The sequence below is a fragment of the Carica papaya genome, chromosome 7 (genome assembly GCF_054855325.1).
Source record: "Carica papaya isolate Zhongbai chromosome 7, ASM5485532v1, whole genome shotgun sequence".
NCBI lineage: Eukaryota > Viridiplantae > Streptophyta > Magnoliopsida > Brassicales > Caricaceae > Carica > Carica papaya.
This window is the reverse complement of record NC_142315.1, coordinates 15744221-15760186: the sequence shown is the minus strand read 5'-3', so window position 1 is coordinate 15760186 and position 15966 is coordinate 15744221. Positions and strand designations below refer to the sequence as shown.

The 15966-nt window shown below is 34.7% G+C and overlaps 1 protein-coding gene and 1 long non-coding RNA gene across 2 annotated transcripts; both read left to right on the top strand.

The window, feature by feature from the left end:
* Window positions 1–4268: 4268 nt before the first annotated feature.
* LOC148253000 (uncharacterized) lies at window positions 4269–4652 on the top strand. Its single transcript, XM_088208505.1, has one exon. The coding sequence runs from the start codon at window positions 4269–4271 to the stop codon at window positions 4650–4652; it is 384 nt and encodes a 127-aa protein (XP_088064631.1).
* A 1636-nt stretch (window positions 4653–6288) lies between these two features.
* On the top strand, window positions 6289–7772 carry LOC110813848 (uncharacterized). The gene is made up of 3 exons (XR_002539545.2): window positions 6289–6539; window positions 6622–6728; window positions 7563–7772. It is a non-coding gene; the product is annotated as an uncharacterized LOC110813848 (long non-coding RNA).
* Window positions 7773–15966: the final 8194 nt, after the last annotated feature.

The window sequence follows — 15966 nt, the reverse complement described above, 5'->3', positions numbered from 1 at the left end:
TGGAGGAATTGTGAATCAAGTCATGACATGCATTAATATAGTAAACATGTCAGGGAAGTATGGTTTGTTTTCTATCATAATCACTAATATTTTCCCTTGTGATGAAAGTCCATATTTGAGGACAAATCTTTTTGAAGAAAGGGGGCATGATGTGATCCTAAATAGCCTAGAATTAGTTTCAAAGATACAATCTTGTATCAATGAGGGATGTCCAGAACAGGAAAGTAATTTCATCCCTGAACGCTTTCCTAATTGGGATTATTCCAAGAGATTGGCCAAGTTTGTCCAAGCCATAAGGTTTAAGGCCCAAGTACGATTAATGGGCTTAAAGAATTGTAAGAAAGCCCATGCCCGAGTAAAAAGGCCCGCATGTGCGCAAATATGCAACCCAACCAGCACAGCCCACGGACATGCAGCCCAGCGCACACAATCCTCGAACATGCACGGACCGCGCGCACAAGCACTTGGAAATGTCCATACACACAACCCTCTAAGCCCCCCGCAGAACCAACCGTGTGTGTGCAAGCCTAAGGACCGAACACGCACATCTCGCACAGATGGACCTGCAAACAGCCAAGCAAAACGGCCCAAGCCGCTAGCCTGTGACCCCCGCAGGCTTTTTCCCATGCAACCCGCGTGGACCGGCCAGCCCGACCCATCGAGTAACCCAAACTGGCCGACCCCTCTTTTTCCCTTTTGAAAATTATTTAAATTATCTTATTGTTTTAAAATCCTTTAAAAAAAGGCTTGGAACCCACTTTTAATTACCCATGTGTTAAAATTACTTTTTACATGTCTTTTTAATGAATTTCACATGGGATAAATATGAATTTAAATTAAATATTATTTTAATTACAACTCTATCCCTTCTAAGTATTTAATTAATTTTTTTGGAATAGAATAATTATTTTATTTTGTAATTATTCTAGATTAAGATAGAATTTTATCTAGGTTAATATTTTATTAATTATCTCAAGATTTTTGTACTCATCTAGATTGTCCGGGAAAGGCTATAAACAAACTTTTGCCCTTAGCATGTAAAGCACAACTTTGAGAATAAATTTGAGGAAATTTTTTAGAGTTTCGACTTTTCTTTCTTTTAGCATTTTTGGTAAAATTAGCTTCTTTAAGTTCTTCAAGAAGTAGGAATCTTCAAAAGTCTTGTTGAGCCAAGAAGCGAGAATCAACTTATCAGTAAGTCCGTGACATTTATTTTTCCTTGTTTATTTTTCTTAGTCTTTGTTTTTACTTTCAATTAGAGGGACAGGTTTTATCCTAGGTGATTATTATAATTTATATTGCATACGTTGAGTGGGTTTTTAAGAATAGATTCAATCCTCCCCATACCCTCCCCTGTCACCCCTAAGATACCTAAGATATGTCTTCTTTCAAAAACTAGACCACCAACTCCTGTCTTCTTTTTCTTATGTAGGAATAACGTAAGGAAGACTTTCTATATATCAAACCGAGAGACCTGAGGCCTAAGATCATCCAAGCAGGGCAGAGTTTACTAAGCTCTTCCGAGCGATCCACGATCTAACCAGAACCATAGGCCAAAACCAAGCAAACTAATGCCAACACCCGGCTACCCCTAACTATCGCCCAACCAAGAGGTCTTTCTCCTATAACATAGCAAAGTTTAGGAAACTTAACCCACTACACTTTAAAGGAGGCCCCAACCCCTTATAGTTGAAGCTTGGATCCTATAGATAGATAAACTTTTCTCTATCTTATACCTAACTGAGGAACAAAAGGTTCCCCTAGCAGCTTTAATGTTAACTGGTGAAGCTGAGCATTGGTGATGACTTAAGAAAGAAGTCCTACCTACCCCTACCACTTGGGAGGTTTTCATGGATGATTCTTTAAAAACTTCTTCCATGTCTATATTTGAGAGAAGAAAGAGGAGGAATTTCAAGACCTTTACTAGGAAAATTTAAAAGTTGTCTAGTATGTAGCCTGATTTGTCCAACTGTCTAGGTTTACCCCACTAGTGGTTACCCTTGAGAGTCGTAAGGGTAGGAAGTTTTTAAAGGGCCTTCGTGCTGATATCTACGACCGGATCGCGATGCTAAGACCCAACTTGTATGTCGAGGTGCTGGAACAAGCCTAGTTGGCCAAAGATTTTATCTTGGTTCGACATCAATGCATTTTTTTGAGTTCGTACCTAGTAACATCAACCCCAACCGCAACAACCAAGAAAAATATTGCCTGACCTAATTAGTAGCCACCCTGATAAATGACCCCGAGTTTTCCCTCCCCCAATTTTTCCTCCACCTACTAGACACCCTGCCCGACTTACCCAACCATATAAACATTGTGGATGCTTTCATGGTGATCAGCCTTGTTGGCATTTGAACAACGTCTGCTATAAGTGCGGAAACACTTAGCATTTTGTGAAAGACTGTCCCAGCAACTAAAGGACATGGCAAGACCCATAGCCTAGGGTCATGTATACCACGTTGATGAACACGATACCCTCGCCACTCTTGCTCTTATCCAAGGTATGCTTTATATTCATGACATTTCTGCTCAAGCTTTGATTGATATAGGTGACACCCATTTTCTTATTTCATGTTCTTTTGCTTGTAAGTTAGATATTAGGCATGAACCTTTAAATGAGTATTAGCAGTACAAACTCCCTCTAGAGGTCTATTAGAAGCTCATTATGTGTATAAAAATTGTAAAATAAAAGCTTCAGGAGTAGAACTATTAATAGACATTATACTTTTTGATTTTTCATGATTCAATGTTATCTTAGTTATGGATTGGTTAGAAAAGTATAGTACAATTATCAACTATGAAAATAAGATTATAACTTTACGTTCACCAAAAATGAAATAAAAATCTTATAAATTTTGTTTTACTATTTTCCAACCTCTAAATAAACAGGAATATGGATGTTGATCCCTTCGTAAGCACCATTTCTACTGTTTATAACTTTTCGAACATCTTTCTAGAGGAATTACCTAGTCTATCTACCCCCACAAAAGATATAATTTTCTATCAATTTGTTTCCTGAAACACAACCTATCTCAAAACCCGTTTATCTGATGAGTCGCAGAACTTGAAAACCAACTCTCTGAACTTCTTAGTCAAAACTTTATCGCCCCAGTCATTTTCCTTGGGGTGCCCCAGTGTTATTTATGAAGAAAAATGATGGCTCCCTCCAATTGTGTATAGACTACAGAGAGCTCAATTGTATAATAGTAAAATTAAGTACTTTTACATTATATTGATGATCTCTTCGATAAATTGCAACGTGCTACAGTTTTCTCAAAAATCAATCTTAGATCAGGGTACTACCAGTTGAGAGTTAAAAAAGAAGATACCACAAAAACAGCATTTCGATGCTGATATGGTCACTATGAGCTCAAGGTTATGCCTTTTGGACTAACTAATGTCCATGTTGCTTTCATGGATCTTATGAACAGGGTCTTTCGGCATGCGTTAGATCAATACATCATCGTGTTCATTGATGACATCCTAGTGTATTATGAGAGCTATGAAGAACATACAGCTCACTTGTCTCGAGTATTGAAAACCCTCCGTCAAAATCATCTATATGCTAAGTTCAGCAAATGCTCTTTTTGATTGGATCGAGTCTCCTTCCTTGGCCATGTAATTTTTGGCAAAGGAGTATATGTGGATCCATCCAAGGTTGAAACATAGATAAACTAGAACTCGTCAACAAATGTCGCTGAGGTACGCAATTTCCTTAGTTTGGCAAGTTATTATCGGCGATTCATCGATGGGTTCTCCAAGATTGCAGCTCCATTGACTCGTCTCACCAGGAAATGTGTACCTTTTATATGGGACTATGAATGTGATGAAAGTTTTACTGAGTTAAAGTATCGTCTCACCTCTGCTCCAGTGTTGATCCTCCCCATACTAAAAGATTTCAAGTTTACTATGATGCATCTCACATGGGTTTGGGATATGTTTTGATGCAACACGGTCGGGTAATTACTCATGAATCCAAATAATTGAAGCTCCATGAGTGTAACTACCCCCCTCATAACTTAGAGTTGGTAGCCATAGTCTTTGTCTTGAAGATCTGACGCCATTATCTGTATGGTCAGACATTTAAAATATATACTAACCGTAAGAGTTTGAAGTATATATTTTTGTAGAGAGAATTAAATATGAGACAAAGACATTAGATTAACCTCCTGAAGGATTATAATTGTAAATTCATCTACCACCCCGGTAGAATTAATGTGGTTGCTGATACTCTGAGCCAAAAGAAATCTATTTTGTTTGCCCAAACCATGGCTTCTAGTTGGAAATTAGTTGATGTTATGCAAGCGCTCTGCCTTTACCATTATGGCAATGGTGCCTACCTCGCCCAAATCCAAGCTTTGCCTGATCTTTTCATGAAGATTTGGGAAGCTCAATCCTCCGACCCAAAAATAACCAAAAATTTGAGTAAGTCTATTTCTGACAAATTTCCTAATTTTAGGCTCACAAATGATAGATTCTATAGATTTTGTGATTGTATTTGGGTCCTCACTGCTGTCAGGACAGATATTCTCAAGGCTGCCCATGCCTCTAAATTGTCCATCCACCCCGGATGTACCAAGATGTACAGGGACTTAAGGTGTCAATATTGGTGGCCTGAAATAAAGAAAGACATTATCGACTATGTCTTTTAATGCCTTACTTACCAGCGAGTTAACGTTGAATACAAGAGACCTAACAAGTTGTTGTAAGGCCTCCCTATTCCAAAATGAAAGTGGGAGCATGTGACCACAGACTTTGTCATCGGTTTACCCAGAACCTGTTTCGGTCGAAATGCAATATGGGTCATCTTTGACAGGTTGACCAAGACCGCCCATTTTTTACCAATCAGAACCACATATTCTACTAGTAGATTAACCCGTCTGTACATTGAGGAGAGTGTTCAACTCCACGATGTTTCCTCATCCATTATATCAGATAAAGATCCTCGATTCACCTCTCATTTCTAGGACAACTTTTAAGAAGCACTTGGTTCGGGATTGTACTTCAATACTCCCTATCATCCTCGGACGGATGGTTAGTTTGAATGTAGTATCTAGACACGCAAAAATATATTGCGCACTTGTGTTCTCAATTTTGATGATAACTGATATAAGTATCTTCCCTCGTGTGAATTTGCTTATAAAAACAGTTATCATTCTAGTATCGGCATGGCTCAGTATGAAGCCCAGTATGGTAAGCCCTGTCATTCTCCCACTTGCTAGAACGAAATCAGGAATAAGCGTCATTTGGAACATGATTACATTTAAGAGACTAACGAGAAAGTCGCCACCATTCTAGGAAACCTAGCCACTGCTCAAAGTTGCCAGAAAACCTACACCAACATCTGTAGAAGACCCATAGAGTTTGTTATTGATGATCAAGTCTTCCTTAAGATCTTCCCTTACGAGGAAAAAATACGGTTCGGTCATAAGGGTAAGTTGAGCCCCCATTATATGGGACATTTTTAGATCGTGGAATGTGTTAGACCCATGGCATATTGCCTCCTTCTAACCCCACATTTTATGGGTCTCTATGATGTTTTCCATGTCTCTATGCTCAAAAGATACTAGCATAACCCTTTTCACATCATTCCTCTCCAAGAAATGCAGGTTCAAGCATATATGACTTATGAGGAGCCTCCCGGGAAAATCCTTGGTTGGACCGACAAAATTTTACGCAATAAGAGGATCCCAATGGTGAAGTGCAGTGACAACACCATACTCCGAAGGAGGTGACATGAGAACTAGAATGTGAAATGCGAGAGAAGTTTGTTGACCTATTCATGATAAATTTAGGGGACCAAATTTTCTAAGGTGGGGATAATGTAACACCCCAAAAACCTTCGTGCTTAATTTGTAATGTGAACTCTCATTTATTCAGACCTTAAGACTATTTGAACTCTTTAAATTTCATATTTTAAATTTCTAAATGAATTTCATATTTTAGTTTCATATCTATTTAGTTTAAATAATTATTAAAATTATTTTTATTAATTTATATGTTGATAATTTATTTTTTAAACTTAAAATAAAAAGATTTCACAAAAAATGGAGGAGAAATGGAAAAAAAAATCCCCCAGAAATGCCCACGGAAAAGACCCTGGTCGTGCGTGCGCATGTGCGGCCAGCAAAGGACATTCACCTGTGTGCACGTCCCATCCGCACAGGGCACAAGGCATAATCTATACGCATATTCTATCGCACGTGGCTCCACACCCATTTGTCACCTAAACCCCTCTTGGCCGACCCTTGGGGCTTTCCTTTCTTATAAATAGGGGTGAGGAGATTAGAAATGCATTCTACAGTGAAGGAGAGCAAAGTTAGAGAGAGAAAAAAAAAGAGAGATAATAAAAGAAAAAGAGCGAAAAAAGGTGCCTACCCAAGAAAACTCAGGGAATTTGAGAGTTTTTCCTTGAGAAAAATCTGCCTGGATTGGAAGACGAAGGGAGAGGAAGGAAGAAGGAAGGAAGAAACCAAAAGAAAAGAGATAAAAAGAGGGAGAAAACTCATAACCAACACAAGGGAACTTGCAAGCTTAAGGTAAGTTTTCTCCATTAATTGTATTCTATTTCTCTTGAAATTTTGAGGTTAGTTTCTCAATGTTGTAAGGGATATTTTTTAGGTTAGAAATAGCTCAAAAACATCCCAGAATTCTGTTGAATTTTTTGGAGAAAAAGGCTCAAAATTAAGCCAGAACTCTGGTGGAGTTAAAGTTGCAAGTGATATGAGGTAAGCCCGTTTAAACTCTTGTTCTTATAAATATAATTTCCATATGAAGAGGGTATTTTTGGATTGAATTTATCAATATTCCTAAAAGGAGACTCCGCCAAAATTTTGGTGGAAAATTGAGATAAACTAAGGGGAGACTCCACCTTTTTAAAAATAGAAAATTAAGGTTTTCATACAGGGAGACTCTGCCCATGTCAATAGAGAAATTTAAGGGTTTTATAAGGGAAAAATCTATTAGATTGAGTAGAGTAATTAGAGCTTATATAAGAGGGGACTCTACCCAAATCAAGGTTTGCATAGGACCCAAGATAAATGAATATTATGATCACACAGCATACATAGTTTTCAAGTATTTTCATTAGTATTTAATACGTACTTTCATACATAAAGTGCAAGTGTTTTGTGAAAGTGCTAACATATTTTAAGTGTTATTTTGCCCATGTGTTTTGGAAAGTAATTTTAATAAGTGTGCATTGATCATTATCGAGGTAAGTTGTTCCGAAAGTACCTGCATGACGCTAGGCTTCTGTGTGCAGGCATAACCGTTCTATTTTTGGGTGCATGAGATGTGTTAAGTATTAAGTGTGCGCCTATACAAGTATGGTAGTAGAAAGATAGGAACGACCCTCCATAATAGTGATGTATCATAGCTTATTGTACAATGTAGCCAAGCGAATGTGATTTTATGATTTAGTTATCTATTATTTGTAAATGTATAAGATATATATTTTGATGTATGTGAAAGCTATATATATTACATGTTATGTTGTGTATCATGATATCTACTTATTGGGATAGTATATCTAATTTGCTCATCGTTTTCATATCCTGCAGAGACCGCTGAGGAATAAGCGGTAATAGCAGAGAAGTCTTTTGCAAATTAGAATCTATAAGAACTCAGATTAATATTTTATATATTTGCTTCATAATGTAAGAAAGAAAAATTTTAGAGTCTTGTTTTGTATGTATCTATTGTACATATATCAAGGAATGTAACACTTTTGTATTTCTGTATTAATTAAAGTCTCATTATGTTTTATTTAATTTAGTGTAAAGTGTAGTGTGCTTCGAACACACCCTATAAGAGGGGGGTCGCCGCAAAATGATGAATGTACAATTTATAAATAAATGAGTTCAATTAATTGGTCACATAGCTCACATACAAGGATTGTTACTTTCTTGTCAATTGTATTGGGTCCATCATTGTTAGATATAAAATTAGTTCTTATTCAAAGATTATCATGGGTCATCTAATAAGTGTTACATCATGCTTTAGTGCTACTAATTTATGGCTAATTTTTGTCATATAAAGATATCATAACTTATGGTTTGAAGCTCATAGAGATGGGTAAGAACTAGTAAGGGCTCTATCCCTCTAAAGAAAAAGAAAACATGTACTATGTGAGATTAATGAAAAAGAGTTTTCACTTGAATTCATTTAATTAAGCTAACTAATTGAATTACATAATATATATATATGTATATATATTTAGTATATGATTCATGTCTCATTTCCATCCGAGACATAAATTAATTAAAGGATCATACTACATGATAGTTGTTAATTACACATATGTATATTCATCATTTGATCCAACATGATACTTATATGAATGTGATTCATATTTCTATTTTCATGGTAAAATTTTAGTTGTTTTCTATTTACAAAAACAAAGTTTTTTCCCAATACATAATATATATAATGGAGAAAGAGAATTAAAATGAAAGGGAAATGGAAATCAAATTCACAAGCTGCCAAAGATTTTTTCCCCAAATACAGACTAAATTGGATTTATCTTCAACCATAATAAAAAAAAATTTGCATTTTTGTAAAGACAAAGAAGAGGGAGTGTGTGTGTGTGTGTGTGTGTGTGTGTGTGTCTGGAAAGAAAATGAAAATAAAACTGAAACAAAAATTGGATTCAGAGGCCGTGAGAGATCTATTTTTGTTTTCTAATATCTGTTTTTATTATAAGACGAAGAATAGAAATAAATAATTGTTGAAAGTGAAAGAAGTTTTTGAAGCTATTTTTTCCCAAACATGGCTTAGGAAATTTTAATTTTTTTCTTTTTAATTTTTGTTGTTGTTAATCTTTTAAAACAACTTGAGAAGTTCAAGGACCAATTTCTATTGAAAATATTTATGATTACAATTTAATATTGACTGTACTTTAAGAACTAAATAAGATATTCTCTATATTTATTTTATTTTAAAATTATATCTAGATTATATTAGTGAATTTGATGCACTATTTTTCAGAAGAAATTTTGAAAATAAATAGCTGAACAAATTTTACTTGAAAAGAAGTGAGAAGAATGAAATCTAACATCATGAAAATTAAAGATGTACCACATTAAAATATTATATATGTGAATTGTATGGGTGTAAACCAGAATTATTTATAGTTAACCTAAATGGAATAAGCGGTAATCATGTGACTGGATGAATGAAGAGATGTAATGAACCTTGCTTAATGGGTTATAATTTTAATTGAAGTTTGCATATCTCACGTCTATATTAATTGAAGTATTTCTACCTCTTAATATACCCCTTGATATGTGTAATATTCAAACCTACTTTAAAACGAAATTCTATTATATAATGCTTTAAGACGAAATTCTATTATATAATGCATTAAGGTATTCAGGAACGGTTTTCTTTTAATTTTACAATTTTTTTGTGTTTTAAATTTTAAAACTTCAAGAGAAATCACGAAATACATCTCACACATACACGCAAATTCTTCCCTTGCCCCAAGCAGCTGCCAAGACTTACGTGTGAGACATTCCTTTTCCCTACGAGCAGGCATACTTACCAAAATTCTCCAAACCGCAGGCTCCCCAGCCTCAAAGGATTTTTCATTCACAGGCATCCTTGCGCGCATACAAGTCACTTATCGTGACTGTTCTGCCGCTGGGACACCACCTACACCAGCACCCAACTACAGGTAAGATCCTTTCTTCCCTCGCCAGGTGTCAACGTATATCTATTTTGTTAATACATCATTCCCTCACTAGTAATCGACAAACAATCAGGCCTCTACCCCATCATCTGATTACTAGAATGATGTATAATATTATACAGATGGATTAAAATGTTGAAATGGAAGGAAAACCAGAAAACATTCAGAAAATAAAGGCTCGATGCCTCTGTTTATGTTGCCGAAGCGCCAACATGCCAGTTAATGGGGTAGACACGGGCAACCATGCACAATGGTGTGCACGAGACATTGTCCAGACATCAGGACATGTCCCTTGGCATGTTATATACATGCAACATATACACGCAACACACAGTGCACAAGCAAAAGGTTCCTGTCAGGTACCCCTGCTACGCCGAGAGGACCTGTGCGAGGCATTATTTGTGTCGAGTGATGTGCGTGCATGCGCGCATAGAGGCTCACCCCTAAGCATCCATAGCACTGAGGCATACACCCTAGTAGCAAGTTGTTATGCACAGCAAGCCATGTGGGGTATGAGCATTGCTAAGCGTGCACATGCGAGGAGTGCCACGGGCTAAGGCACCATGTGTTGCGGGTGCGAGCTTGTGGGTTCTTATTCCCCCTATCGCGGGTTTAAAAGTAGATTGCCCAAAAATATAAAAAAGAAATTTAATTTCTTAATTTGAATTTAAATTTGAAACGAGAAATAGTAAAATAAAGCAATTAAAATAAAAAAGGAGATTGGGAAATAAAACATGAAGTTTGTACAAAAGAAAATTTAAGGAATCAAAAGGACAAGCTAAGAGAACTTGAAAATGAATTTTTTAAAAAAATGGGGAATCAATTAAGGAATTAGCAACTTCAAATTAACAAAATTTGATAAGAAATTTGAAGAATAGGATGAGAAAAATTTGGCTAAGTTGGAAATTTAGAAAATGGAAGTTTGTAAAAAATGAGAGTATTAGGTTTAATCTTGGTTTAGGCTTAAGTCTGGATTCAAATAAAGTAATAAAGTGAGTCTGGTGTCTAACATTAGTCTAGGCTAAGTCTGGACATTTTGTAAAAATGGGAGTATTGGGTCCCCTAGGTCTAGGTATAAGTATAGAACAGGTAATTAAAATAATAACATTGGAAAGTTTGATGTCTAATAAGATGTAATGAATAAAGTTTTCCAATTAAATCCAATGACCCTGCGATCTTGGAGGGGCTATGGTTCAGTATTTATGTATATATGTTTCTGGACACATGAATTGCATCCTCTTGTGGATGAAGATTCAGCTTGACTAGACATTTTGCATTCACTGCCCTGTGCACAGGGAGTAGACAGGGTGACCGAAATTATTGAGTGTTTTGTCTATATATTTGTTTTATTATCCGCATCACCATTCACGATGTTATTCGTTATATTCTGCCCTTCTAGGTACAGGCTTAGGCAGCTGCACGGGTAGGTACGTAAACAGTATAACTTAATTAAAGATTAATAATGCTGCAATAAAACTATGTCAAAAAACGAGTCAAAGTCTAAGTCTGGGTATGTGAGTCAATAATCTGACTTAATTCTGTTGTAAGATTTGATTTGATCTAATTTGTTCTGTTCTGATGCCTTTGGGGCCATGATACATTTTATATAATAATTTTGGTTTGGGTTCTCTAATAATTTGAAATGTGAGAAAATGAAATAAATTAGACTAATTTGGTAAGTTATCTAAATATTTTACTATTTAATAAGTATTTGTTTTTAAACAATGGTTGTATGACTTAATGTCTGTCTTATTGAGTTTATTAGAACTCACCCCAATTCGACCCGCCTCCAGATGATGACTTTACAAATATCTCTGATGATGCCTGTTTGGACCTGTTCCAAGATGTTTAATGGGAGCATTGGAAGACTTCCTCTTTTGTATTTTGTTTTTGACATGCTAGATTTTTTGATAAATCTATAATATTTATATGTAGGATTTGATAGCCTAGTGCCTTAGTACACTATGATTGTAATCATTATAAGAGATGAATATTCTGCATTTTGTTATTTAAATGCATTTTTAGTATGCTTAGTTGGACGACAGTGCCCAATTATTATCAAGACATCACAATATGAGCCTGAATAGACCTAAACAAGTCTTAGAGAAAAATCCCGTTAGAAGTAGGAATCCCACGATAACGAGGATTTCCACGGAATAATTAACTGCGATCTCACAGCAAGAAGCCACATGCACACAATGCGCCTTGTCACGCGCATGATTGCAATAGAGACACCCTGTACACACACACACAACAGTGCACACAACACACACGATGCCCCCCAGAAAATGCCTGTGGGAGGGGCATTTTACCTACTGGATTGATGGAGTTTACCCCTTTAAGGACTCCCGTGAGTCCAAAGCCAAAAAAGAAACTACCTTCAAACATTCCAAGTTTCCTCAATTGTCTTAAACCCAAGAAATCCATTCCAAAGAAGGTCAAGACAAGAATTAAAGGGTTTTGGCCTTAAATCCAAGAGGCTGGTCCAAGATCCAATTAAAAGGCCCAACCCGAGAGCCCAAGGGAGGCATAAGGGAAGTTTGGCCTTTAAAGGCCTAAGAGAAATCTAAGGCAAGACCATTCAACAAAAGAGGGCCATATTTTAGCACTCTTGCTCACATGTGCAAGAAGGGGGACTCGCACCGATGGGAATCTCCCACATGTGAGGGAACCCCTTTACCCAACTCCTCTTCCTCCTCTAAGTTGATTTGATGAGTCCCTTTTGACTTAAGGGTGCGACAAGGATGACACACGGGAAAAGAGTCCAAGAATTCATTGAAAAAGAATCCTAGCGTATGTAGAAGATTGTGGGAAAACAATCCCTTGGAACGGAGACCCCACACGTGCAAGAGAGGCCAACTCGTCAAGGACTCTTATTTTAACATGCTTTTCTCCTTATTTTTTAGTTTCTCTTTAGGTGAAATTCAATCCAAAGGAATTCTATACGAAGTGAAAGAAAGAGTTCAAGATAAACTGGAAGTCTTCGAGGATAATAACACGTGGAGAAATTGGCCAAGAGTTTCTCTCCTAGACGAACATCTCTTCTACCTTCCGACATCAACACCACCACTCTTCAACTTATCTTCTTCAAAAAACTAATCAAGTGGTGGAAGAACAAGTCAATAATATGAAGAATATTTGAAGCCGAGAAGAATTCTAAGATCAAACATGAGAGAAGAAGAGCTATCCACTTTAATTTGAAGTCTTTTAATTATTATTTTAACATTTTGGATTAGGATAAGTTAAAACTTATATCGGTCTAAGAGTTTGATTTAAATTTTAAGGGTTTGTTTTTGTTTGGAATTAATTCGGAAAAGCCTATATAAAGGGCTTATTCTCTAGGCTATAAAGATAATTCAGTTCATATCAATAAAATTATTAGTTTATTTTTGCTATTAGCTTATGCTAATTGTGAGAGTGAGAGTTCATCAAATGAGATTGTTTCAACCGTCTTGTTGAGCCAAAAAAATTAAATCAACTTATCGGATAAGTCATAATGTCTTTTCCGTTTCTATTTTATTTTTTAATTACCTTTGTTTACATTTACATGTTGAGTGTGGGTTAAATTGGGAGGGCTTATTTAGGGATTTAAGTTTTTCTACATGCTAATATTAGTAATTTACTTTGGCTCAAGTAGATTTCATTAGTTAATATGAATTATTATTTAGTTTGATAACTCAAGAATGTACTTTATTTTAAACATTTTATCATACTAGATCTCATATGTTCTTACATGAAAATAGATAACCAACATTAATTAAAATGAGACCTATTTTGATTTTAAGAAATCTCTAAAAATATTGAGTTACAAACAGGAAAGACATATCATATAATCCATTCTTTTCCATCATGTTAAAATTATGCTCATCCCCAAGATCTTGAGATTATTATGCTACTACAAGCTTTATAAAGCCATAAGTATAAATATTATGACATTGAATATGAGATATCATGGTGCAGTTCTATTTTCAAGTCGTTGTATTATCATAAGATATTCTTCTTGATCTTGAATCATGAGAATCACAATTATCACCAATTTAAGAAAACTTGATGCTTTGTTGAGCTACAAGGTTGTTAGGGACCTATAGGTAAAATGATCAAGAGTTGCATATGACACAATTTGTAACAGATACCTATAAGGTTTTATATTAGCTTGTTATGTTACCACATGACCAATATGAAATAATAATGGGAATCAACTTAGCACCTTCTTAATAATCTTAGTTTCAGTATCACATAGAGGTATGAGTCTTTCTCCAGGCCTAGGCAATAAGGACTATTGGAAGGAAGCTCATTTGGAAGCCTTTACATAAGTGCTCTAATCAAAGTCTGGAATAGAGGTGAATGAATCAGGCTTCGTGCCAGTCAATCTAGTTGTTGTTGATCTCCCTTAAGGCAAGTTGTTATTGCTGCTTCCTCTTTCGTTCAAGCCACATGAAGCTCACCCTTATTAATTGAATCATAAATGAGTCTGTCACTCGATCACAACTTCAAATATGGAATTCAAGGGGATTAAATAAGAAATAATACTTTAAATTATAGAACTATAATGAAATATATAATCACCAAACATTTATTGAATTTGAAAAAGAGTCAGAAAAAATGGTTTGATCCACATATTTTTCTTTCTCGAACCAAGAGATCTATAAATCAATATCCTAATACATATAAATATAAATGGTTCAATGGGAGCAAGAATTTCCAAAAGCATTTAGAACATTTCATTTATGAGTAGAAGAGTTATTTTCAAATAGTGTCCGATTAATTACGTATTAATCAATATTCAGTTGATTGGTTTGAGATTATTGACAAACTAAGCTTAATAGCTTGTTAAAAGTGTTGAGATCATGGGTTCACAAAAATAATGAGAACATCGCTTTTAATTAAAGACCTAAAATAATTTTGATAAAAATCAATCTAGTCATATACTTATTGTTATATATTATATATTTGTAGTACGACGAATCCAAATTCTTTTAAGTTTGCATTACATGCAAACATGCTTACTGGTATCAACTTTTCAAAGTGGCTATGAAATAATTACAAAAAGATCTACAATGTTCAAAATAAACCCAGTTCTAAATCTCATGCCAAATGTGTGAGCCGTAAGGGCATTATCGTTTATTAAAAGTAGAAGGACGATAATGCACATGTCAAATACTGTTCGCTAACAACCATGACCAACAAGTTACATCGACACTAAGATGTAATGGATTCTAAATCAATTATGCAATACCTTAGTAAACCATTCAACTTATATTTAATGTAATTGATGCTTTTGCTATGAGTATTAAATATTTGTTCAGTGTAATTGCTTTCAGTGAATAACTTGTTATATGTTTCATGAAAGTAGATCTATAAAGTGTTATCAATTTAGAATTGAAAGTTATTATCTTTAGTGAAAATATCTTTTCTATACCAAAATGACCAAAAAGAGTATAACGATTCTTAATAATTTTTCAATAAATATAAATTGAAACCTTAGTTAACTAATATATATCTCTGACAATGGCATAAACATTACATATATTATATCTATAATATAATACATACATAATATATATGGAAATACTAATATTATTTAATGTGTTACAAATATGTATATAATTTATATGTAACTATATATATATATATATATGCAAATGATAAATATATATTTATATATATTAATATTATATAATTTATAAAATACTTGGTTAAGATTTGAAAAGTAAATATCCAAGGTCTTAGTTTATAAAATATATTTATATATATTAACATTATATCTTAATCTTAATTTCAGCCAAAAGTGCTCTTTCTTTTTTTTTTTTTTTTTTTGGGCTGCAAAGTGCTTTTTCGCGCTGTAAATGAAAAACATTAAGATGACAAAAAAATTCTTGATCCTGCAATTCTAAATCAAGCTGCTTATGTTGGTTTCCATTTTTTAACCCAAATCTAATTGATGCATGTCAATAATTTAGGTTACTGAACATCTAATATTAATATATTTTAATATACATTAAATATGTAATATTAATGTATATGTAAATTAAAAAATTTATATATTGGGAGCAGGATGGAATGGGCTGGTTTTAACTCAAAATCCGCACAAAACATTTATATGAACCTGGGTCCACCCTCATTTAATAACTGGATTGGATTCGGATTTTAGAGAACGCACCCTGAATCCAATCCATTAAGGGCCCTCGTTTAATGTTTGAGTCTTTATAAGAAATTCCTTAAATTTATCTTTCGATTGATTGAAGGAAATATAAAGAAAGAGAAGAAATCAAAAG